A 26,394-nucleotide genomic window follows, 5' to 3' on the forward strand; every position below is an offset into this window, starting at 1 on the left:
CTGTCTATTGGAGCTTTGAAATATTTTAGAAAAGTGTAGATTGTTCCCTTGTGAAACTGAGTTTTGTGCAGCCTCTCAGAATCTCAGTTTATGTAAAGAAGCCTGTATTTCACATCTGTTGCTCTAATCTGTTTATTGTAGTGCATTTCAAAATTGTACAAATGTGTAAAATTTGTGCTTGTGGCAGCTGCTACTCTGAGTAGCTTTACTTTCCTTAATTTAATCCTAGCAATCCTTAAGCTATTGCATGCCCCGATCATGAAAGGATACTTCGTTGAGATGTTGCAGCCTAAACAGTTTGGCTCTAAAGCCTCCTTATGTAGTGCTTCCCTTAAAATTATATTAATTTATAATATATATTGAATGATAGCTTTACAAAAACAAATTAATGAATTGGTCTTTATGAAAATGACTTTACAGTAAGTAAAAAAGGGTTATCACAGTTTTGGTAACTTGCATGAGTTCATACTGAAAAAAAAAACCTTTCACATGTTCTTAATGACTTTAAAACTGACGTGCTCTGGGGGCACGCTCAGTTGTATGCTCTGAAGCAGTAGACACCATACAGCTTATGCTTTTTATCTGGGAAACCCACGAAGCGCACTGCAGCCTCAATAGGACTGCAGCGCCTTCTTGGCCTAGAGATGGGGTAGCGGACACTGCCGTCCGCCATCCAGCCTGCATCGCAACGGTCATATCCCAGAAGTTTCCAGGCAGCGAATATCTGGCCCACTTTAGCAATCTGAGCACCATCATTGAGACAGGCTTGCACCGCTTCGTCGTAGGTCAGCTTGGTGGGGTGGATCAGGTAGTAAAATCGGCCTGTGGAGAAAAGGAGAGAGGGTCAGTGGGCCTGTCTGTGGCTCAGCCCCACAGAGGTGGAAGGAGCCCTAAATAGAAGTGTTTCTCAATGAAGGGGGATATAGAGCAGCGTCTGTAAAGGTTCTGAAACACAGGCTTGTCAGTTAAATGTAGTGCCCCTAGGTTGCTCTCCATTAAATTAGTTTTTTCCTTGCCCCTTAATGTCAGACATGCCCTTTTAGAGCTGTAAAAAAGAAAAGGGAAATGACAGGTCCCTTTTAGCTAATTAGTGGCAAAAAGGGCCCTTCTGTGGCACTAGAGAAGACAGAATTCCGTGTTAAAAGCAAGAGCTATTTAAATTCTAGCTGTAGCAAGACTGAAGCCCAGCACAAGTTTCTAGAGAGGCAAAATTTGAATGTGAAAGGATCAAAAAACATTCCTGACAGAAAAGTCCATTTAAAAATAATCAAAAGCCCTCAAGTCCTTTTCATTACAGGTATCAATAAGACATTATTCTTATTCAAAGACTACAGTATGAAAATGCAAAACATACAGGAAGTCACTTGCCATAAATAATATGGACTCAGAATGTGAACTCAGTCTGTTCACTCACTAGCAAAGGGGATGAAGTTAGTTATTTTTTTCAATTTCCCTCTGTGGGAGCTCTGACACCTAACCATTTCTTGATTTTATAAGAAAGAGCAAGTTAGTCTCAACCACTAATTCAATTGTGTTAATTACTGAGATTCCTTCAATTTGTATCAAATATGCATGAAATGTATAAAATATGACATCAACTGACTAAAGTGATACCCATCAGTGCAAGATTTTCTCAGACTTTTAGTTTCCGGCAGAATAGAATCAGACTGTCTAACCTGATTACACATTGTAATGTGATACCCTCCTGCCTCTCTTTAAATACAGATGATTGAAGTCTAAATTAATGCTTGCCTGTTCTTTCTAGACTAAGAGGATATGATTTGGAGAAAGGGCAGCCGTCACGGGAACGTTAATAAGAGGGTTAGTTCTATCATCTGTAGCTGAGGCCGGCAAACTACAGCGCACGGGTCCAGTGAGGTTTTATTAGAACACAGTCACACCCATCTGTTTAATATTGTTCACGGCGGCTTTTGTGTTATAACATACAAAGCTACATGGAGTGGTTGCAACAGAGACCATATGGCCCACAAAGCCAAAAATATTTACTGTCTGACCCTTTACAGAAAGTTTGTTGATCCCTGATCCCTTGCTGTTTTCGCCAAAGCATGTCACCAGGCACCTGAAATATAAAATAATGGGGCCAGGGCCGCACACGTGATTTAATGCTTTACTGTGTCATCTTAAAATTCTTAATAATTGTTTAACAAGAAGCCCACGTTTTCATTGTGCACTGGGCCCTACATGTTACGTCACTGGTTCTGGAAGGAGCAAGATAGGGTTGGGAGCTGTGTCACATTCAATGAGTCAGTCATCAACACTGATACAACCTGGATCTCTCACTTCTGCTTTCACCTCCAATGTTATTTCTACTCGATTTTCTTGCAAAGGTCTCTTTATCCTGAGCCCTCTCTTTATCCGAGAGATAATGCTCTCTCTTTATCCTAAGCTTTGCTGATCATCTATGAATAAATTGACATTGTAATTTAGAGAAGAAGACCGTGACACAGATGCCATCCTTACTTCAGTGGAGAGGTCTCTATCCGATGGAAGGCACACAGTGGCAGCATCATCTTTGGCAGTAAGAAAAAGACTCCATACAACATGACAGTTAAACTATTTCATAATAACAGTTGGATGCAATAAAACCAAAGAATCATGGAAATATGTACTTTTGCTTGATGTCTTTGGATTTTAAAAAATTATGACATTTAAGAATTTCTTGTATCTGGAGCAACACTTCAAAGCTTTTTTTCTTTTTTTTTTAAGTAGATAAGATTAAAAGTTTAAGTCACATCATAGTATGTATTGGTCTCTGGGATAGGAAACAAGGCAGTATGGTTAATATCTTACCATTGAAGTTGGATGTAAAACAGAAGACGTCATATCTGCTTTTATCTTTGTCCCAAAACCCATAGTTCCTGACTCCGGGCACTGTGTTCTGGCCTCCGCAGGGTTCTCTGGGTTTTGTGATGGGATACTGTACAGACCCATCACTGAGCCAGCCAGCATTGCACCAGTCCAGCCCACCCCTCCAGGCATCGTACAGCTGGTCAAAGGAGGCGATCACAGCGTCCTGGTCCAGACAAGCCTGCTGTGCCTCGTGAAAATTGAGATTGTAGCGCCCCAGTCGTGGAAAATAAGGAAATACCACACCTGTCCAAAGGAGAAGGCAAGGAATCGTTAGTGGCACAAATCCCACTTGAGTGGGGAAAAACATAATAGAATCTCCGTCAGATGAAGAAGCAGTTTTCAACTTGCAGTGTTTTCTCATAGTCCCATTTCCCTTCAAACAACCTCTCAGCTCTGAGCATCTCACAGTTAGCTCTTTGGTCTGGTAACTTCAGTGATTTACCTCTTTTGCTAAGAGTTCAGCTCAGTCCTCACAATTCTCCTTTCCGAAACGATTCGTCTGCAGATTACAGTTTCCAAATAGCGCTCCCTGAGAACTTACCTATTGCATATCTGACAACAACATAATTAAGCGGTCTTATTTCATATTAATAAGGTAACTTTTTACAGTGAGGCACTTCCGTAAAAAACATCGTGCCTCTCTTATCTGTTTCAACTTTTAGTGTAGTTCTTAATCTTATTTAATTCTGTCCTTGAACAATGTGACTAAAATAAGAGCTTTCGTTTTTAAAATGTTTCCATTACTATTTTTCAGTTTCTGTATTCATGTATTGCAAACTGAAACTAAGCTTTTAAAAACATTTTTATTGCAAATAGGAAAAAAAAAAAAAGCTTCCAGAAGCTTGTCCTGTACAAAGTAGGTACAAAATAGACATCTGTCAAAGTTATTGCCAAAGAATTAAATATTTTAGAGGACAAAAACCCTTAGTATATGTAAACACTGTTACTTGGCACTGGACTTTGGGAAGATGCGACAGCTTTCCAAAAGCATTTCTTTCCATCAGATAATCATGGGAGATGTCTGAGCTGTTTCACAACTTTCTGCACAGTTTCTTTGAAGGGTAAGGATTGCATCATAAGAAAGCAAAGTTATATCATTTGTTGGACTCTATGAAGGACCACTATCAAAATGTCTCCCCCATGGTGGCTAAAAGACGATTAATTTCAAGTGATTATTCAAGGCTTTGCCTTGAATTTTTAAATATAATTAAAAATAATTCATATTTGAGTGTGTGGAATGTAAGAAACTGTCTGCTGACGCAGTAATTTGGTGGATTATACCAAATGTGCGATTGTATGAGACTGCAGACCCTATACAAGATGGCTGCACCGTCCACGAACAGTGTAACCAGTACACAGGAAATGTATTCCTTTAGAAATTGTCCTGGAAGACTCTACAAGGAGAAATTTCAGTAGCCTAAATCAAGTCACATCCACTGAAAGTCTCTGCGGGACATGTTTGTCCCTGTAGGGCAGTCCAGCTGGCACCATCCGCTAGAGGCAGAGATCCAGGAAGGCTTCCTGATCTCATCCTGCCTTCTCAGGTTCTTGGCTGAAGGATCTGTAAGCTGAATCGGAGCCAAAAGTAAGGAGGAAAAGACTCGCTTCGTTGCCTTTGCCCCCTGCAGCAGTGGGCGGAATGGAGGTGGGGAAGGCCTGAAGATGACTCCTTCTAAGAAGGGCTGTGACCAGGCAGCCAGCTAAGACTCAGTCAGCACTGGGAAGGAGCTGCTCTGGTGCTCTCCGTCCCCTCATGCCTTCCATCCTCTTTCTCAGTAACCCCAGGAATGCCAGTGAAAAGGAAAATACTTAATTTATCCAGTAGAGGTTTCCTTGGCAGCTAGACCTTAAGTGAGAGAAAATCTCAAAGTATTTAAACCAAAATTCAACCATTTAGGCTGAATTCCATTTCTCAAATAGCTCAAGATGGTAACAGTGGAGAATGTAGACTCTTTTAATTTATAATAATTTTAAAGACCTAGACAACCTCTCAGTTTAAATTCACCAGACTGTGTTTGGTGGACTCCCATAGGCGTTGTGAAAATTTTTTCTTTAGTAATTTGTCCTTGATTAACCACTGAGTTATGTTTGATTCAGTTCCAAATCCAGTGTAATATATTTCTGAGTTCCTTTCACATTTAACATAATTTCATGCAATCATTACTCAAAGTCAAAGTGAAACCCTATATTAAAATTTTACTATTTTTCAATTGTAAGAATAAATGATCAACTTACAGTAACTCAAAAGATTTACTTAGCAGATTTTAATTAATGGTTGATGATGCTGGAAAGAACACATTCCAAGTAAATCAAGGTCAATTTCTGTGTCGCCACCAACATTTTAAAAGTTTCACTGTATTGTACACATTTGGTGCATGCATTTCAACAATCAAATGTTTCGTGCAAGTGTGGGCATTTCTGGAACTGCATGTTTCTTAGTATTTTATTTATTTGCTCCTTTTACTTTCAGCTAGTTAAGATGTCAACATCTAAGACTATAATTACAGAAACCTTCTTGGCTCTGTGGAAAAAAGTGCAATTCCTACAGCTGAATTATGGAGCAAATGGTGATTGCTTTCATCCGGCATTACAAAAATAAGAAAAGTTAAACTTTCATGGGTGAGAAAGAAGGGTATATGATTATTTTCCAAATATGATTATTTTATACTTATATGTCAAAATATAATCAGAAGCTCTTTTCCGTGAAGGGCTGGTATGCATCTCTAAAAAGGGGATTAATAAGGAAGATACCTCACATGGAAAAGAATAATATCAAATGATGTGGGTAGTTTAGTCAACTGAAATGTTTTAAAAACACATTCTTAAAGACTTACAACTGCACAGACCAGTTCATCCTAGTGGTTGGCAAATATCAATTTTTTGGATATATGAAAGGTTTTCATGCCATGGTACATATAAAAGCTTAAGGAAATTTCAGTAACTCCACAAAGTAAATATTTTTAGTAATAAAAAGGTAGAGACCATGCAGAACAATTTTACCTTCTTCAGTGCCTCTCAGAGTACCTTTCAGTGCTATGTACATATCTGGAATTAGCTTTCTATTTCTAAAAGTTCTCAGACTCTATTTTTGTGTATTTGGCCCCATTTTCATCAATGGAAGACCAATACAGTGGAAGATTGGAAGCACAAATATGTTTTTCATATTATCTATATGTTTGTTGATTGTGCAAATGAATTCTGTATTGGGCTACTCATGAATGTCTAGTGACACTCTCCTTGTTATATTCATACAAGGCTTGTCTCTTGCTGGGTGTTGTTTCTAGCAGTGTAGGTAATTTGGTAGTAATCAGAGGGCTTTACCCTATCCAAGATGCTATATGAAAAAAAATTGTGTTTCCACAGCTAATTCCAACTCATAGTAGGTCAGTGTTTCAAAGGGTTTACTTTTTTTTTAATCAGTGTGATTTGAAAAACAGATCTTAAAACACAACTAAGAGCAAGGCATTGCACTCAGTCCTCTAGGGTCCCTTGAGTTTGGAGTGTGGCCTATTTCTGCAAAGAGGCTATGATTTGATACATATACTATGGATATATAAATTTGAATCCAAGACAGAATAAAATCTTATAAATACAAACCATACAATTTGGGCATCTTGAAGAACGATATTTTTCTAATTGGGAAAATTCTTTGAAGCACATAGCATCTAATCTGGTATTAAAGGGCCAGTATGATTAAAGGCATTGTACAATTACAGTTGGAAAGGCAGCTTAATTATGACATTCAAAATGATACGCTTCCCTGGTCTTATATATGCATCTTAGAAGATTGACAAGGAGCTTGAGTGAAACTTGCTGATTGGTAGATGGTCCGCTATAAGGATGTAATTGGTAATGGAAAAAGGAGCTGGAATAAGAGCTAGTAAATGATAACCACAAGGTATCTCTTGTACTACATGTGGTTTATCATAGCCTTCAAACTCTTATGTATATAATTGCTGCACCTTGAGCATCTACCCCAGACTAGGTGGAAATTGTCAAGTCCCTACCATCCTCAGGTAGCAATCAAGGTTCCTCAGATCTTATTCTATAATTAAAATGTTGTAATTTTATTTTAAAATGAGTTCTTATCTCATGTTGAAGTATATATAGATAAAATAATGTCTTGAGATTTTCTTGAAAATTATTCATTGGGGGTGGCAGTAAATAAAGCAAGATAAAATAAGATTGGCTATATCATGACATTTTTTTGAAGCTGGTGATATATAGAGATTCATCATACTAGTCTTTCTACTTTTCCGAGTGTTCGAAATTGGCTATAATAAAAAGTTAAAAATTTTTATCCCACCCTGTTGCCATGCTGAGCCTTAAACCAGTCAAGGCGGATGTTGTCTGTGGCATCTGTTATTCACATTTTGGCCTTTGAAGAGTTTCTCTCTCACACCTGTGATGCCCTCTTTCCCACTTTGTCATGCTCTCTACCCCTTGAAAGAACCAGGTGCACCTTTCATGGTCCAAATCAAATGTCTCTTCCTTTCCACCGCCTTCCATTGCATGCAGGCTTTTTTGTATTTGAAAGTATAAACCCATTGTATCAAACATTAACTCACCTATAAACTATTTACTGAGCACTTACTTTGTTTTGGCACTTGACTGCCTCAAGTAGATCCTATTTAGCAGGTGAAGACGGACAATTTGCAAATTTTACAAAACAAAATGTGATTAGAATTACAATGGAAATCTGTAGACAGTGCTCTGAGAACATCATAGCTGGGGGTGGAAGGGGAGGGCTCAGGGTAGAGTTGATCTTTTCTTTTTTAAAAAATAAATTTATTTATTTATTTATTTTTGTCTGAGTTGGGTCTTTTTTGTTGCGTGCGGGCTTTCTCTAGTTGTGGCGAGCGGGGGCTACTCTTCGTGGAGGTGCGCGGGCTTCTCATTGCAGTGGCTTCTCTTTTTGCGGAGCAGAGGCTCTGAGCACACAGGCTTCAGTAGTTGCAGTGTATGGGCTCAGTAGTTGTGGCTCGTGGGCTCTTGAGCGCAGGCTCAGTAGTTGTGGCGCACGGGCTTAGTTGCTCCGCGGCATGTGGGATCTTCCCGGACCATGGCTCGAATCTGTGTCCCCTGCATTGGCAGGCGGATTCTTAACCACTGCGCCACCAGGGAAGTCCCTTTGATCTTATTCTTTTTTTTCCGTACGCGGGCCTCTCACTGTTATGGCCTCTCCCGTTGCGGAGCACAGGCTCCAGACGCACAGGCTCAGCGGCCATGGCTCACGGGCCCAGCCGCTCCGCGGCATGTGGGATCCTCCCGGACCGGGGCACTAACCCGTGCCCCCTGCATCGGCAGGCGGACTCTCAACCACCGCGCCACCAGGGAAGCCCCTGATCTTATTCTTGAAGGAATATATTTTCTCCAGTTCAGAAATGAATTCATGTATATAATGTTAAATATGGAAATGTCAGTTATTTCAAGGCAGAGCCTCTGGGTAATGACTGCTTCTGCCCTTTTTATAGTACACGAGAAAGATGGAAAAACATTCTCTGCAGTGAGAATGGGCACACCAATTAATGAAGTATGACCAAAGGACAGTCCCTAAGTCATCTCCCAAATAACTTTGGGGCCTTTGAGAATCTTGAGAAAACTTCAGAAGAACTGAGACTGTCAAACACCACTGTCTCTCTGAAACCTGCATTTTTTCCCGCCCCAACAGAAACTTTCTCCTTCCTGCAAACTCCCAGATCATAGTAGATAAAAGCATGGACTTCATTCAGTGCCCTTGGTATCAAATTCTAGCCCTAGCTCTTACTCCTAGCCATGTTATCTTAGAAAAGGAGCTTTCCCTAAGTTTGAGCTGTCAAGGGACATTACTGAAAGTGAGCAAAATAAATATGCATATGATTAGAACAATTTGTTTTACCTACTTACTTTACCAAATTCTACCTTATTTTAAAGTACTTACTTTTGAAAGTATCTTAGAATCTTTAATGGACTGTAAGATTGTTGAATGAAAGGAACCATGATTTGGAATTTTTTTGTTTCTCATGGTACGAAAACAGCACTTGTAAAAATATTTATCATTTCAATTGGTTTCTTGGACACATTTACTTATTAGCTCATATATACGTATGTGCTATATGGTAGAGAAGTGTTATGAAAGCATGGAAAACATGGAGATGTGGGACAGTGCAGGGCCTATGCAGGAAAAATTACTCTTCTTACAATTCCCCTTCAACACCTCTAATTGTGTCTTAAAGGAAGTCTCAGTTTGACCGTAGAGTGTATTATCTTCTAACACGTGTTAAATCTGCTTTTCAAGAAAAGGGAGAGCTGGCTTCATGCTCAAAGCCACCAGCAAGCATGTATCCATTTATAATTAGAAATATCTTATGTTCACTGTACTTATTTTTATGGTTTCCTTCTATTTCTGGCAAGTTATACTGGTTTCTATTTATTTAAAATATATTTTTAAGTAAGTGTAGGGAGATAATAAATATGGCATGTGAATTACTTAAGTTTAAGAAAAAGTAACTTAACAGATAATACAGTTCAACCTATTATTCATAGATTGGAAGCCAAGGTACAGTAAGGATAAGTAACTTGCTCTGGTTACAAAACATATACTGACAAAGCTGGGACTAACATAAGCATCTTGATACTACTAGCGTCCAGTGCCTGATGCCCCTTTGATAAAAGAAAGTGACCCTCAATTAATATTTGATGATTGACTGTCTTCTCTAAGCCAATTACTTCTTTCATCCTGAATAATGCCAATGTTCATGGATATAAAAGTGAATCAATAAAAACTCAAAGTATAAGGTGGCATACAATCAGGAGCCAAGAACTACAACTAAGAGAGACAAGAGAAGGTCACAAAAATGAACTTTACAACATCAAGCAATGCATCATACATAAAGCTAATACATCTGCATGCATGTGGTGGCACTCTGGGGGATTCAGAAGGTCACATCTTCAATGAAGTGCTAGTGTGCCAAACATATTTTTCCAAAAGCCACAAATCTGGCCTAGACTGTGGAAGGAGCTTCTAGCAAACACACACCTATAGTTTATATAAGGAAGGAAAGTCTTCTATTAATGCAGCCAAAATTCATCCTTCCATGTAAAGAGACACTGAAATTCATGAATAAAGGGTGTCTTGAGATACATGAGAAACTAAGGAGAGGCCTAAAGGGCTTTGGGCAGAGGGGAAACAGGACGGCATGGATACATTTTATTGTTTAGCTTTGTATACATTTTGATCTTTGAACCTACTGAATGTATTACATATTTAAGAAATAAAACTCCCCCCACAAAATGCCTTGACCATTTGGTATTCAGTGTCTAAGAGACTCTGGACCATTAAAAAAAATTACTTCTTTACAAGAATATTTAAATAAATCTAGAGTCTACTTTTTTGTTAAATTAAGTTTTCACAGTTATTTTACAAAATACAACTAAATGTATTTTAGTTAGCAGATGTCCTTCACAAAACTTGCCATTATTTTGAAACTGAGATAATTTTAGAAGCATAATAAAAAAGCCTCCACTCTGAATTTCTTCATAACTATGTAATGAGTTTTAAATTTTGAATGGCATAAGGCAGTTTCTGAATGTTGTTAATTCAGTTCCACTGCATGTTTCTCCTACTTGCAAATAGCTTCAAATTTGCATATAACCATTGTGTGTACATTTCAAATATGAAAGCTGGAATCATAGACAGATTGCAGATTACAAAAGAACAGAAAAACATTCTTTACATGGACTTTTGATTTCTCACATCAGCACCATGGTAACCATTAGACATTACTTGTCATGAAAAAAAAAAGCAATGATTAATTATCATTCCTAAGTTTTACATGATTTATAGATACTTACCTTGTAAATCTAATGCTACCACAGCAGTATCATCTTCTAATCCTTCAATCACCTCGCACTTGTATCTCCCATAATCCTCCAGGGTCAGGTCTGTGATCACCAGAGAAGCATCATTATCACTGCCTCCTTTCAGAAACACTCTACCCTGGTAGCCTCCATAGGTTTTCTTGTGGTATCCCATGGAAACAAAAACATCCACTTCCTTGAGGTAATCTGAAGTTAGCTTGGTCCACTTAATTCGGATTTTGTGGGTTCCTGAGCCAAGTGCTGTAGGGTCTCGGTAAAATTTACATGGCAGTGTAATATTGCCACCTCTGTGTGAGAACACCTTGGCTTGTTCTGCTTCCACGAGTAGACGGGGGCCATTTTCTGCTGTAATTGAAAAGAGAGAAAAAAAGGAAAGAACCATTAATATGCTTTTAGACTTTTTTATAATATGAAATATACTACCTACACAGGGTATCTGACAAAGAGTAGCATTGGCGATAAGCTTCTCTGCATTGTTGAGCAGTGATCTCCTTTGAACCACATAGAAAGGTACCTTTAGTAACTAGAGGGCATCTACAAGGTAGTCATATCTTTTAAGCTACTGAAAAAAGGAAGGATGTACATTATAATCAATGAGAAATATTGGCTATAATACTCTATAGTCATCTGAAGCTTGAAGATGTCATCGTAAATTCTATTTATTTTTCTTCTACAGTTAAATATCAAAAACGTAGAAACAAGACCAAGAGAAGTGACAGGGAACCATAACTATTTCATCAATATAAACCCAAAACGTACAAGCTAGGTAAATTGATCTCTCCCCAGCTGAGCTTTCTAATACGGTAAGTCTGTACTGTATTTCTAGGAAAAGTATACGGCAACATGATTAACTTTCATTGTACTGTTCTGGCCAAAGAATTAGAATGTCCTCCCACCTCTGGCTTCAATTCAAATATACACCTGCGATATGCCGTTCTGGAGCATTTCAAGCAACATGTATGTATTATTTTCACACAAAGGCCAGACATCAGAAAGGTATTTTTAGTGAGTGCTTTTTAAAAAACTCCAGATTTTGAAATATATTCCTCAAACCTTGGGTGTTAAAAGTGTATCCAAAGTTATATTTATTTTCTAATTAACCAGATAATTATGTTTCTTTATTCCCTTAAATCTCCTTCTACACCCCCCCACCCCCTACCCCCCGCTACCCCTGCTTTCTGCTGTATCTTGGTTTACAGAATCCTCTCGCTTTGCTTCTGCCTTGCCACGCCTCGCCCTTTTGCTTCCCTCCTCCCTCCTCCAAGGACTTTACTGCCTTCCTGGGAGCACCATGATATCCCTAGCCTGCCAAGTCAGCACGGCCGCAGGCCTCTGGAGAGCCAGCTGTTATTTTCAGATCTTGGCTTTCTCTGGGGTTTCCCCTGGTTCGCTCGTTGCGCTTTTGACCTTGACAAGGTCTCTTGAGGATGTGCAAGCTTTGAAAATGAGAAAGCGATATAAGAATTCCTGGACACACATACCTCATCCACACACAGCTCTCAAAGGCTGCCAAAGCTGTCTTTCAAGCAGCCCTTCCTGCTTTAGGCTGGAGGTTCTGAATAAACCTTGGTCACGAATCCTTAACGATAGTACACAGGTCGTCAGGAGGAGTAGCAAGTCATCCCCAGACAAACCTCAAAACTTAGTTATTTAATGGCGCATGTAGGATTCAGATTTTAAAATAAAGGGTCCAAGAATAGACAGTGGTTATATTTTTATCATAGAGCAATCAAAATTCATATTTAAAAAATGAACATATTTATGTCAGCCCCAGTCCTCCGAAACTGAACAGTTGAACCACTTTTAAAGCCATCAGTGCCCTTACTTTGAATAGATCATAAACTGAGAGGATAATGGCTTAAGTAAAATGAATCACAAATCCAGCCCATTAAGGATTTCCTTTAGATTCTCTTCTTTATCTTCTTATTTAGGCCCATAGAATCATAAGACATAAAAGGTAAATGTATCCAACTCTACCCTATGTAGAATACTCCCCCTGCAATATCCCCAGGGACTGCATCCATGTTCTACCTAAATATTTGTAGTATCTTCTTTCTGGGAGGAGGAAAAGGTGCTGTTTAATAAGTCTGCTCAGCAATGCCTGAGGCCCTAGGGAACATGGATCTACCCACTACCTTGGGAGGATGCCTGAAGCTGGGCCTTCCCATGCTGGGACTTGAGTTTAGACAAGACATGAGGCCTTCAGAAAGTTGCAGTTTCATGATTCTCTCAAGCTTTTTACTTTAAAGTCAAAACTAATGCCCAAAGGCGCTGGGCTAAAGGGGAGTTACAGTAGTTAGGAACATGGGCTTTGATGTGTCAGAGACCTTGTTCTAACCTCACCTCTTCAATTTGCTAGCTCTGAATCCTTGAGCAAGGTGTGCAAGCCCTAAGCCCCAATTTCCTTACATGTGAACTAGGGAAAGTAATGTCTACTATGCATAGTTGACCTAATAGGTACATAAAGCACTTGAAATAATGGCTGACCCAAACTGTTCCTACTGCACAGTTTTCCCCCTGTATTTCTCCTATATGATACTGCCTAATATTGAGCATAATTTTGACATATATTAACCTTCCATGGTTCCACTTACTTATAAAGTTTTTAACCACGTGGAGTAAAATAATACATACAATGCCACCTGTGTTATATAGGAAACCTGGAAATTATTGTGTGGTTTAGCATAATCATAAGGTATTCCAGAGTGAACACAAGGCCTGAGTGTTTTATAAATTAAAGAGTTAAAGCACAGATCAAAAGTCTTGTACAAGAGACTGAAATTTCTAATTTTTTTCTGAGGTTAACTGTAAATCATCTTGTAGTATTTTAGAAGTATAAGCTTATGATTTTTTTTAGGTACTATTTACTTATACTCTAGCATTCTGCGTAGATGATGACTTATGTGGTATAATGTTGAGACCTAAGCAGACACCAAAAACCCATTGGCTTCCCACAAAATAATTTTTCTAACAAGTCTGCTAGAATGTATAAATTTCCACCATTCTTATTTTTGGGGCAACTGGGGTGTTGAGGTAGTAGATGCCACGAGGCCCTGGCTGAAATTCAAAGAACCCTAAGAAAGTTGGGTAATGTGTAACTTTGAGTGACTGAGGGCCATTAACATTCATTAACCTAAATCCCCAACATGGCCTTTAGAACAATGTGTTTTATTAGCTTGTTTGCTTCTAGAAGCTCAACACTGCAGATTATACAGCATTGAGCATTGCTGGCGGGAGTGGCCTGTTGCAGAGCAGGTAAGATGTAGGAAAGAGCACTGGCCAGTGAGTCAGGAGCCCTGGGCTCTGTTGCAGGCTCTAGCAGGGCTTAGCTGTTTGAGTGACAGGTCTACATCATGAGAACATTGAGCTTAAGGTTCGTATCTGGCTCCCTATGGCAGGTTGTCATGATAGGGATCAGCCAGGAAACACACTAAGAGGGAGAGGGTAGAGGGCTGGAACAAAGGGAGCCTATAATGCTGATGGCAAACTTTGCACAGTCTTGTCTAGAGTAATCTGATCATTGGGTTAAAAATGTGGATTGGTTTGAAATTAATGTTTAAGTCAAAACTGTTCAATCAACAGGGCAGTTGTAAAGCAAATCAAAAGATAAAAATAAACCTTGATCATCAGAATGAGTATTGCTTATCCTTTTTTGTTTTTTTTTTTTAAATATTAACTAGAGAAAACCAAGCAGCATACATGTGCTCATTTTAGGGGGACTGAATTTTTTAAAAGTTCAGTCTGTAAGTTACAGGAATTTCATATTTTTATTAGTGAGTGTCAGTGACAGTGATGAAAGATTTGATGGCCTTCAAAGACCACAGTTGTCTCCAGGGGAAACAGCAGGGCTTCATTATTATTTTACAGTCTGCTGTGAAATCCAGAGGACATCATTCAGTTTCACCAAATGATGAAAGCAATGGCATGACCGAAAAGCTGATCTTTGTATCACTCTGTAATTTAGATGAAATCTTTTAAACAATAGGACAAAAACAATTTAGAAATATGGTATTGGACTATTACCTATTGTTCTTAGTTCTATTAAAAGTTTAAACATTTGGGGGGGGGCAGTTCACTGCCAAAGAAATAGAGGTGACAGAAAGAAAAAAAAAAAGGTGTTATGGGTCAAAGTTTGTCTTTTAAAAATAAATAACTTTTTGGATTGTACAAAATAACCAGTCTTGGTGTTGGTTACTTTCTCACTGGTGTATAATGAAGAAGCCTCCAGACTTTTGGATTTCCTAGACCAATAAAATGTAAAAAGAACCCAAACAAACAAAACTGAGGAATATATTTAAGATGGTTAAACAAAGACAAAAAATACTCCCCTTCCAAGAAAAAATTCTACCACCATCATTTGATTTTTTTATTGTGGTAAAATACACATAACATAAAATTTGCCATTTTAACCATTTTTAAGTGTGTGATTCAGTGGCATTAATTACTTTCACATTGTTGTGCAACTGAGGCAGGAGATAGATGGGCCACAGGCTGAGCAGCTGGAGTTTGTCCCCTCTGGAGAGATACTTCAAGATGAAGATAACAGCGGGAGCAAGGAGAAGCTGAGCCTGCCCAGGTAAGAGGTACAGAGACCACATATTTTTCATTCTTGAGGTCAGGGAGACCTTCCCAACTACACCTGTGCAGAAAGGCTCCTCAGGTCAAAAAGGGAGGGAGTGCCACCCCATAGTAGGTGATGTCAACCTACCCATAGGCCTCTTCGCTAGAATCCATCTTGGCCAAGAGATGCGCACGCATACAGGGGAGGACCCTGAGACAAACCAAAGATGGACTCAGAGCCAGGCAAAGCAAGATGATTGGCCAGAGGAAACCCAGAAGAAATGCCCCATGTAAGTGATTCAAACTACTACGAGGGCGCAAGTCTCTCTCTGAGTCCTTCAAGTGTGTGTGTGTGTCTATTCACACATATTCTTTTTCCTCCTAATAAACACTTTACTTGTTTCACTACTTTCCGCCTCTTTGTGGAAGTTCATTTCTACAAAGCCGACGGGCCAGGGGCCTTGTCACTGGCCACTGGCCTTGGTGGTCTAGTGGCGAGGATTCAGCGTCCTCACTGCCTTGGCCTGACTTCAGTCTCTGGCCGGGGACCTGAAATCCTGCTTCAAGCTGCTGCAGGCCGAGGCCATCTGCAAGCACAACCACCATCACCATCTATTTCCAAAACTTTTTCATCACTCCAAACGAAAAACTAATTCCTCCCTGACATTCCAAACTAGTAGGCAGACACTCAAGTACCAGCTCCACGATGAGTCATTTGAAAAGGCTGCACAAGGTTTTAAAGATAGTTCCTTATTTTTGTGGCATCTGTTATCACTTTGGTGGGTTGAGATGTGTAAGACTAACACTCTGGAAGCTGTTACTTCCTTTAGGGTAGCCAACCTGCCCGATGATGAGCAACCAGGCTGGATTTATATCCTTCTCATTGTGCTTACCACAGTCTACTGAAAACAGTCACTCTGTCTCCCTAGTCCACGTCTTGTTATATTGTTCCTCCAGCATCAAAATGGTGCCTGGCACGTGATAAGTGTCTGTGACTGAAATAGACGAATGCCTCCCAGAGGCTGTGCTCAGCTATGGCAGTAGACATAGACCCCTGCCCTTGCTTTATACCATATTGCTCTAAAATGAAAACACTTTATAAAAACAGGTAAAGATACAGATTAAAGACACAATATTTAGAAAGAACATAATTTAGACATCGGTCTCTCATCTTACACATTACATTTGAGTAGGATACATAATTTAGGAAAAAATTATCTTACTCATTAATCTTTAACTGTTTATAATTACAGTCAGCCCTCTGTATCTGTGTGTGCCTCATTTGGGATTCAACCAATCAGAGATGGAAAATATTTGAAAACGACATTCCAGAAAGCTCTGAAAAGCAAAACTTCAATTTGCTTCTTGCCTAAGTATTTACATAGCATTTACATTGTATTTACAGCTATTTACATAGCAACATTTACATTGTTTTAGGTATTATAAGGGATGATGCCTGTAGGCTAGGTGCAAATACTGCAACATTTTATACAGGGGACTTGAGCATCTGAGGATTCTGGTATTGGAGTTGAGTCTTGTAAGAATCTCCAGTGGACACTGAGGGGCGACTGTGTTTTGTTTCCTTCAGACTGGAGTAAATCCCATTGTTCCCGGTGTTGCTCACTGGGAGCTAGAAGCTCCCGTCAGTGGTCTTGACTCTGCTGTGTCTTGTCAGCTTTGCATCAGAGATGTTTACAAGGACCCTCCCCTCTGCCCCTCTCTCTCTCCATCTAGTGTTTAATGTCCTTTCAGAGGGCTTTTCATTTATCAGAGACAGAGCTTTAGTTTCTTGCCCAGCTGTTCCTCAATGTAAAGACTCTGAGTCTCTCCTCTATGACTCAGCACTTCAGGAAGGGTGACCTGAAGAGGGCAGGAAAGAAGCTTTAAGGAGGATGCATGGCTGCCCTCTGCCCTCTACTACTTGACTTGGGTTTGAAATCCTGTTGTATTTCTCCCTGGCCCATCTTTGCTTTTACCTGGAGTTCAAATGCTGACCTGAAGACATATAAGAATATGTGTGCTTCTTACCATGTGTGTAACTTGGAAAGAAATATGTATACTTACATAAACTATATCTGAAGGAATCACTAGAAACCCATGAAACTAATAACCATGGTAGCCTGTGGAAAGGAAAGGTAGATGTCTGGGTCGAGAGCTCCTGGGATATTTTCACTGTGTATACTCCCATATTTAAAAATTTTCGAACCATGTGCACGTATCACCTGTGCACGCCCTAAGTAGAAATGGAATAAAAATATTAAAAATGGTTGACAGAAATGAACAAAAAACTTAATTGACAAAGATAAACAAAAAGCTTTCCCTAAAGTGTCTCTAGAAATACACACAAGAAGCTGGTAGAAGCAGCTCATAGCCAGAATTGCAGTATATTGTTATAATTGCAAGATTATATTTCTGGAGAAGACCTATGGCTCTGTTAATAATAATAATGTTATATTTAAACAGGTCTTCAAAACGTGAAAATTTTACCTCGTTTTTTCAATTCCTTTAAGATACCACCGACAAAGGTATTGACTGTCTTCTAGTTTTGACTATAAAGGAAGAGTCCAAAGCTGAAAATAAGGTAAGTGAAGATTGCTCTTTGCTGTAAAGTGATTACTCCTGTTTCTCACCCTCTGTGACCCTGTCACAGGCTACAGGAACATACTCCTCCCAACACCCCTCCACCCTCTGCCGGGGCCTACCTGCTCTCTAAACACTGTATAGTCATTGTGCCCTGCTTGTTCTTATCAATCTACAGCTTAACCAGATTACCTAGAATTGTATTTCCAGTTTCCTTAAATGGTATGTGACCTGCATTACCTGATGTGATGTGCTGTGGAGCATTCCCTTTGGTATTGACCACATCCGGCTTCCTTCCTGTATGGTCAGACCACTCAAGATGGCTGTTCTCTTGCTTTCTGTACATCCCCTGCTCGACCAGTGCCTGCTTCACCTACTCCCTACTCTCATGACTCACCTTCCTACACAGTTGCCCCAGGTCCCAGCTAATGATTATTCTAGCTTTAGATCAGAACGTCTCCACCATGATAGCTTATCAAAGGGGAGGTGAGGGGTGTATTCCTCTTCTGGTTTCCCTGGTAACTGATGAACCAACCTGACATCAATTCCCCCTATAAATGGTAACCTCCCCTCTCCCTGGGGAGCTAAGACTGCAGCCAGGTCCTGCCTGCCCTCTGCCACACACAGTGGGGTGTTGCTCCAGGACCTTGCTTCAGATGTGTAAGCTCCCCAATCCATTAAACTGTTGATGTCTCTGTTACTGACCTGGGCTCGCTCTTCAGTCTTGAAGCTGAGCAGGTACAGGGCTTGTAGGCCTGTGGGGTGCAGCCCAACACTTGCCTTAGAGGTAAATTGATTCTGTGATGGGAGACAGCCCAACACCAACATATAGCGTTGTTTCGGGTGATGTTGATCATGAATGTGTACCATGTTATTATATCCAAGTTTCATAGTAAAAAATAAGGATAAGTGCTATCACTATTTTAGAGCCTGAAGGTTTTTTCAGGGACAGTGGAAACTTTTCTCCCCAGAGGATACTTTAGGCAGATCTTTGCCATATAAAAGGTGAGCTTCTTTGCTGGAAATGGGCATCAAGAGCCTACAGGTAGTTCTAGGGCGTCCATTGAACGTAGTTCAACAATCTGTGTTCTGAGACGTAAACCTGAAACTGGGTTACTATCTTGAAAAATATTGTCTCTTTTAAATTCCTTTTTCTTCATCTTTTTCAACCAGGAAGAAGTAAAGCGTGAAGAGGGTGTTTAGCTCTGTTCTACTAAATTCTTTGTGACTTTTGTCTTTCCACATTCATTATTGTTTCATCTGTTTTCGCAGCAGCTATAGTTTATTGGTTAAGCGTGTGGACTGTGCCTCTTACCTGGTGTCACCTAACCTTTATATGCTCAGTTTTCTCATCAGTAAAATGGAGTTAAGCCACCTTCTTTGCAGGGTTCTTGTGAGGGTTAAAGGACGTGATATGCTGAGAGCCTAGCCTAGTGCCTGGTACCCTGAGTGCCCAGTAAATGTTGGCTGTTACTAGCAAACATTTACTGAGTTTCCAAAGTGTGCCAGGTATGCAAACCAGCTTCTGTCATCGACATTTTCTTCTTTCCTATGCTCTTTCAGAAGACAGTTCCTAGAAAGTACTGATTCCTGAAAACTCGCATCTCATCAACTGATGATGATTTTCCTAATCTAGTGGTTCTTAATAGAATAGGAGCTCATTTCAGTACCACCACCTTAAAGCCTTTTCAAAAAACACCCTGTATCTAATCCAGCTTCTTCCTGCTTCCTCCTCCCTTTCCTTGGGGGTTCCAGAAAGTCTTCGGGGCTTCCCTGGTGGTGCAGTGGTTGAGAGTCCGCCTGCCGATGCAGGGGACACGGGTTCGTGCCCCGGTCCGGGAAGATCCCACATGCCGCGGAGTGGCTGGGCCCGTGAGCCATGGCCACTGAGCCTGTGCATCCAGAGCCTGTGCTCCGTAATAGGAGAGGCCACAACAGTGAGAGGCCCGTGTACCGCAAAAAAAAAAAAAAAAAAAAAAGTCTTTGTTTGGTTGTAGAGGTGGAATGTGTGTATTGGTAGCTGTCACCCCACCTTGCTCCTTGAACTGCTCTTCAGAATCACTATGGTGGCCTGAGGAAAAGTTTCTCAAAGGCTTGAGACCAAATCTTTTTTTCATAGTGATTTGATTTCTTCTGGAACATAATTATATCAGTTGAATGGAATAAAATGGGAGCCGTTTTTACCCACTGCTTCACTCAGACGTTTTTCAGAGAAGGCTTAGATGGAGGCTGTATGGTTCCTGGTGGGTCAGGAGCAGAGGAATCCGCCTGCCTGAGTTTGAGTCTCAGCTTTACCACTTAACAGCCATACGACCTGGGGCAAGCTACAGACCCTCTCTCAGCCTCAGTGAGGATAACCACCTTTATGTAGTGTGGTGGTGAGAGCTAAATGAGATGACCTAGGTAATGAAGTTTCTATTGTGTATCACACATAGTAAGTGGTTTTAAATGCTAATATTAATTTATCGGTATTATTGCCATTGGTTAAGTCCAATATAACTGGTCCCCAAACTTGAGACAGTCATACTAGCTTTGTCAACTCGGAGTTGTCTGCTCTTGCTAATAATTTTCAGAATTTAAACTTGTGCATGTTATCAAAGATTTATGAGTAAAGAAATAGCATTTGATTTCTATTATTTTAGTCTCAGAAAAAAAATATCACAGATACAGAGAAATTAAGGAATACATTATAAGAAAATAAAATTTGAATGTTTTACTAATATAGTAAATGACAATCTTTGAAGAATCATACTTTCCAGGACTGTAATACAGACTTCTTTCAAAGGGTGTGGAGAAACTGAAGCATTAGCATGCGTCATTCTTCTTCATTAGGCTGTAATTAACCACACAGTCCCTAATTATTAGAAATGTGTTTTTATGTGGTAGAGGGCTCAGATCTACTTGTCTCTGCTCAGAGTATTTCCACTTTGTGGTAAAACATAAGGTCAAGTTATCCATAATTTGCAGAAAGGACACTGTTGGTTTTATACATTGGTATGCTTAGTGTCTTCACTTAGTGTGAAAGATATCAAGATAGTACAATGCAGAGTCAGTTCTGGAGGCAAAAGGGAACTTTTGATTCTGAATCAACCATCATGAATTGATAGCCTTTAATGTGTCAAGTATTAAGTTTAGTGCTGAAACAAAACGAAAGGTAAGTCGAACACAAAAGCCCAGGTGGGCAAGGCTGAGGGAAAATGAAGGGAGCACCATGGTCTTGAGAACACAAGGAGTGAAAGGGACCGTACCATTGCTGAGTGCGCGCACTCCATGCTCACGGGGAGCAAGTACTCGTTCCCACTGATGTTGTCCAATGGGAATGCAGGCTGAAAAGCAGCAGGTCTTTGGATTTTTCAACAGATGCTAGAAATACACTTTTTTTTTTTTTTGGCTGCGCCTCGTGGCCTGTGGGATTCCACTTCCCCGACCGGGGATCAAACCCCCGCCCTTACGCTCTTGGCAGTGAAAGCGCAGAGTCCTAACCACTGGACCACCAGGGAATTCCCTAGAAATGCACATTTTAATGTGAATATCTCCTATTTTTAAAAACTTGCAATTAATTTAGATTTAAAAAAAATGTTACCTGGGAAAAAAAATTACCACATATCAGAGATCAGGATTTAGACTCTGGGAAGTGAATATGTGACCTTTGAATCCTCCTTTATCCCACCTGTTGATTCTGAGGATTTCTGAATTTCAGACCCGGGCGATCTCCTTGTCTCTGCTTGCATTTCCTCCTTCTCCTGTGATCTCATCTAGTCCCATGGCTATAAATGTTGATGTGCTGGTGATTCCAAAACTTTCTAGCAGTGTACTTTTTCCTGAGCTCCGAACTAGTAAATCCAATGACCTGCTGCTCATATATTGGATGCCAAACAAATAACTTGAGTCCTCCTGTCCTGCCCAGACTTGTTCTTCTCCCAATCTTCCTCAGTTCATTTTATGCCTCCGTCATCTGTCCATTTGTTCAAGCCCAAATCTAGCAGGTGTGTTTGATATGCCCCTTTCCCTTAATCCCTACGTCTAGTCTGTCAGCAAGTGCTGCCATCTCTACCTCATTTTTTTTTTTTTTTCCCAAATTGGTTCATCTCCATCCATCTCCACTGCTACCATCGTGGGCCACACCACCATGATTTCTCACCTAAACTACCACAAGACCCTCCTAAAGGTCTCCTCACTTTTAGTCTTGACCCACCATAATCCAGTAGTCACCTGGTCTTTTGTACATGTAAATCATATTACATCATCCCTTTGCCCAAAACCTTTTAGCCATTTTCAAGCACTTTTAGAATAAAATCTGAACTCTATACTCTGAACCAAATAAAAAGTACGATGGTCTCACTCATGCCTCCTCTTCCAGTCTCATCTTAAACCACACCCTCTCCACTGCCAGGCTGTAGTCCCTTTAGCTTCTCTCTGGTTTGAAAATACCATGTTTATTCCCATCTCAGAGAATTTGCACTTCCCATTCTTTCTACCTGGAATGCTCTGTCCCTGGCTTTTGATGTGACAGGCTTCTGCTCACTATTCAGAGCTCAGCCTACAGAGCCCTTCCTAATTCCCCTCTATGGGGTTCATCCTACAGCCCCCTAGGGGCTCTCTCACAAGATTTTCCCCCTTAAAAACACTTTTATATTTATTGTTTATATGTTCATTTGTTTTTATTTATTCAATTACATATGCAAGCCAAATAAATAGTTATAAGGAAAGAGGCCAAAGCTTGGTTTTGGAGCACACTTTGATTTTAATATATTATGGGCAGCCTATAACTAACTGTTATATCATACATCTTTTAAAATAAGATATTCCGTTTACATGGAAACATCTCTATGAAGTATTAACGTCCAATCAGCTTTTCAGTATTTTAAGCTAATTAAGACCCTTCGTTAATGATTGTGTGATAAAAAACAAGGCAAAGTGAGAACATAAAATAATCATATGTAAATTCTGGAGATTTAAAACCTTTCAGTATAATTTATGACAGTTTTCAAGAGAAAATAAGAATTGTTCATAACCCACATTATTCTAGGGAAGAAAACTTTAGAATTTTCCTCTCTATTCTTGAAAAAAGCAAAAAACAGAAAAGGAAAAAACCCTTGTGTGAGTGTTCATTATTTTTTACTAGCAATATTATTGGTCACAGATAATCATAAATCCATTGTGAAAAAATGTAGCCATATAACTGAGAAAATAAAAACTGTATGTAATACATACTGTAGTTTATAAGGAAACCTGTCTTTAACTTACATGCCTTTCACCTGTTTCATCTGTGCCTTTCCCTACCATTCAGTAACTCTGAGCCAATCGGACAAACGTCATTTCCAATGCTTTCCAGGAACAAGGCAAAGCAAGGAAGCAAACAAACACCACTTCAAATAGAATCCTCTAGAAGCGGAAATCTCCTCACTTCAAGGATATGTTTTCAGTGGTGTTTCTATTTTAAATTTACGATCTCTCTTTAGAAACAAGAGACGACTCTCCCTTCTTTCCACCCCCTTCACCTAATCTGAGCCCTTGACTGTAGTAAATGTTCCCTGTTCTAACTTGCTTTGTTAATTTTGTACTTGATGGACTATGGTCTTTCTGTGTTTTTATCCTTAATGTCCTTGTCTTGTTTGAGTGGACAGTGTGTGGGAAAGGTAGGTAGAATTCTTGTTTAGCTGAATATTCTTTAGTACATTTCACAGCATAATCCTTGAGTATGTAAAAACATACTACTCAGAGTTTATACATGTGGTAATTAGTTACCGAGGAAGTACTCAAGTCAAGCAACCAACGTGTTTAATTAAAACAAGATTAAAATGGCTCCAATTTGTACTGACTACTTGATAATCATTTTTGAGAACATATGTAGTGCTGCTACTACATTGTAGCAATACAAAATACACAAAATGTCTTTGAAGTGATTTGTATAGAACTTTTAGATTTCTTATGCTTTCAGTGTCTTCATTTTGAAATAAAAATATTTCTGTAACAAAGATCCCCTCCCACCCCCTGGATATTTTCACTTTGATACCTCTTAATGAAATATTTTAACTTAGCACTTTGGTAGATTTTTGTACTCCAAAATACATTCCTAAAAGAGTAGTTTCCATTTTCCATTTAAAATAAAGAGCCAAAGCGATAAAGAAATCTAACTATTCTTTCTTGGTAGCTGGGAAAGTCAGAGAAATATAGCATGTGGAAATTACTTTAACATTAATCCATTCAGCTATAGGTCAGTGCTTTAGCTGAGTCAACATTGGTTCCAGCAAAGCTGCAACCAAAGAAAAAGGCTTCTGTATTTAATGGATTTTTCTGGGGGGGGAAAAAAAAGCTTTGGGAAAGTTTCCAAACAGTCATTGGCTTCCTGCATAATTTGCCAATTTCAGCACTCAGGATGGAACAGAGAACGCAATGGCTGTTAGTGTGAATTTGTTGCTACCTGAAAATATTATTAAATATAGGTTTTTATACCTGGAAATATTCTAAAATTCATTGTTTTAATAGATGCATTATAGAATAACATAGAATTCAGCATTTTAGGCTACCCTACAACAAGTTTAGAAATATTCTTAAGGTGTATTTTATGGGTTTAAAAAGTGAGTATGAATACAAAATTCTAAATAGTAGGATATTTTTGTTTGGTAACTAATTATTCTTTTCTTCATATTTCAACCTCTATATAACACTTATTTTATTGTTTTTTGTCATCTTTGTCGCCCTGATAATATTGTCATTAAGCTCACTGAGGAGATGGTTTGTTCTTCCATAGAGAATAACTCAGTATTTTGCACAAAGAAGGCCAATGTTTAGCAAATGCCCGAAAGAGTAGATTATTTCAAAAGGACACACAAATGCACAGAAGACTGGGCAATGGGCTAGCAAATGCGAAGTTGCATTTCATTCCTTGCTTTTTCTATTTATAACCGTTGTGTATGTGTGTATAAATGTATAAACTATATGTGTGTGTGTGTACCTAGTGTACCAACTATATAGTTGAGGAAAATTATTGCCATGCTTGACTTATACCTATAATTTAAAGAAACTGCTTTATTGAATGGCAGTTATCACAGTTAGTAGTTCTATATTCATAGTAATGTCTGCCTTTCACTAGACCATAAACTTGATGAAGACAAAGACTGTGAGTTTTGGTCATCATTCTATTCCCAATGCCTATTAAGCTGCTTACTGTAGATGACACATTTGTGCCCCCCCTCCCAAATTCATATGTTGAAACCTGATTCCCAATGTGATGATATTTGGAGGTGTGGCCTTTGGAGGTGATTAGGTTATGAGGGTGGAGCCCTCATGAATGGAATTAGTGCCCTTATATAAGGGACCCAGGAGCGGTCCCTTGTCCCCTTCTGCCATGTGAGGACACAGAGAAAAGACAGCCATCTCTGAACTTGGAAGCCAGCTCTCACCAGACACCAAATGTGCCAGCACCATGATCTGGGACTTCCCAGCCTCCAGAACTGTGAGAAATCAATTTCTATTGTTGATGAGCCACCCAGTCTATGGTATTCTGTTACAGCAGGCCAAATAAGTGTATATATGTATGCGTGCAGTATTTTTACATATGTATGTATATGCCTATATACATTTTCCTTCATCTCTTTTGGTTTTATTTATTGTATTTATATGGTGATATTCTTATTCCGATCAAATGATAAGGCTGTGTTTAAAGCAGTAGGTTCTTATTAGCATATTCGGTTTCACATCCTATAGTAAGTTAAGAAGAGATTTTAGAATTAGGATGTTGCTAATTTTTATAATTTCATGATGAAATTCTCTAATATTTTATAGCTCATAATTTCTAGATAGTATTATTAACAGTGTATGCATTTAGCCAAATGCAATTTGGAAAATATAGTTGATATTCATGGATTTTGCATTTGTAGCTGTAGATAGTGTACTCTGCCTCGAAAAGAAAAAATAAATTATAATTTAACTTTTAGTAAACAGACTCATGGAGTCTGAGTCCAGACAAGTTTTAAGTGGAAGAGAGAATGCTTATCTAGCTCTCCCATTAAACTTTTGTTCTGTAGATGGTTTATGTTCATCCATTATTAAAATCACTTCACTCCTTTTGATCCTCTCTGCACCACCAGATCCCAACTCTGCAGATATTACATAAGGAACACGATAGCATTGCAGTGACCAAATGTAAATCAAATACTCTTCAAAGCTTCGTGCACACATTAGGAGGATGGCTGCATCCTGCCTCTGGTGGATTCTCCTGGATTGTAAGACGCTATGTGCAGTGTGGGAGCAATAAAAAATGACCAAACAAAAATTGCTATCGAAACTCAGAATCCTCTTCCTTATCTGCTGCCTCTCATCGTACAAACTGTAAAGTTTCCTGAGATTTGGAAAGACTGACTAGGACTTGATTAGGAAAAGTTCCTAGATTTTGGCCCTGAATTTATTTAACAAATGTATTGATTACCTATACTATGTGCCCAGTATTAGTTTAGGTGACTGGGATACATCAGACAAAGATCCCTGCCCTCGTGGAGCTGATATATGTTCTTGTGGCAG

General features: G+C 39.3%; 1 protein-coding gene across 1 annotated transcript in view; it reads right to left on the reverse strand.

The window, feature by feature from the left end:
• Positions 1-532: 532 nt before the first annotated feature.
• HAPLN1 (hyaluronan and proteoglycan link protein 1) overlaps positions 533-26,394 on the reverse strand; it is a 30,691-nt gene continuing 4,829 nt past the window's right edge. Inside the window, exons 2-4 of the mRNA XM_060146145.1 lie at positions 10,705-11,076; positions 2,812-3,114; positions 533-822 (exon numbers count right to left, since the gene is read on the reverse strand). Of these exons, the coding sequence (XP_060002128.1) occupies positions 533-822; positions 2,812-3,114; positions 10,705-11,076 (965 nt within the window). The remainder of the gene's footprint in view (positions 823-2,811; positions 3,115-10,704; positions 11,077-26,394) is intronic.

Source organism: Lagenorhynchus albirostris, chromosome 3, assembly GCF_949774975.1.
Source record: "Lagenorhynchus albirostris chromosome 3, mLagAlb1.1, whole genome shotgun sequence".
In the NCBI taxonomy this organism is placed as follows: domain Eukaryota; kingdom Metazoa; phylum Chordata; class Mammalia; order Artiodactyla; family Delphinidae; genus Lagenorhynchus; species Lagenorhynchus albirostris.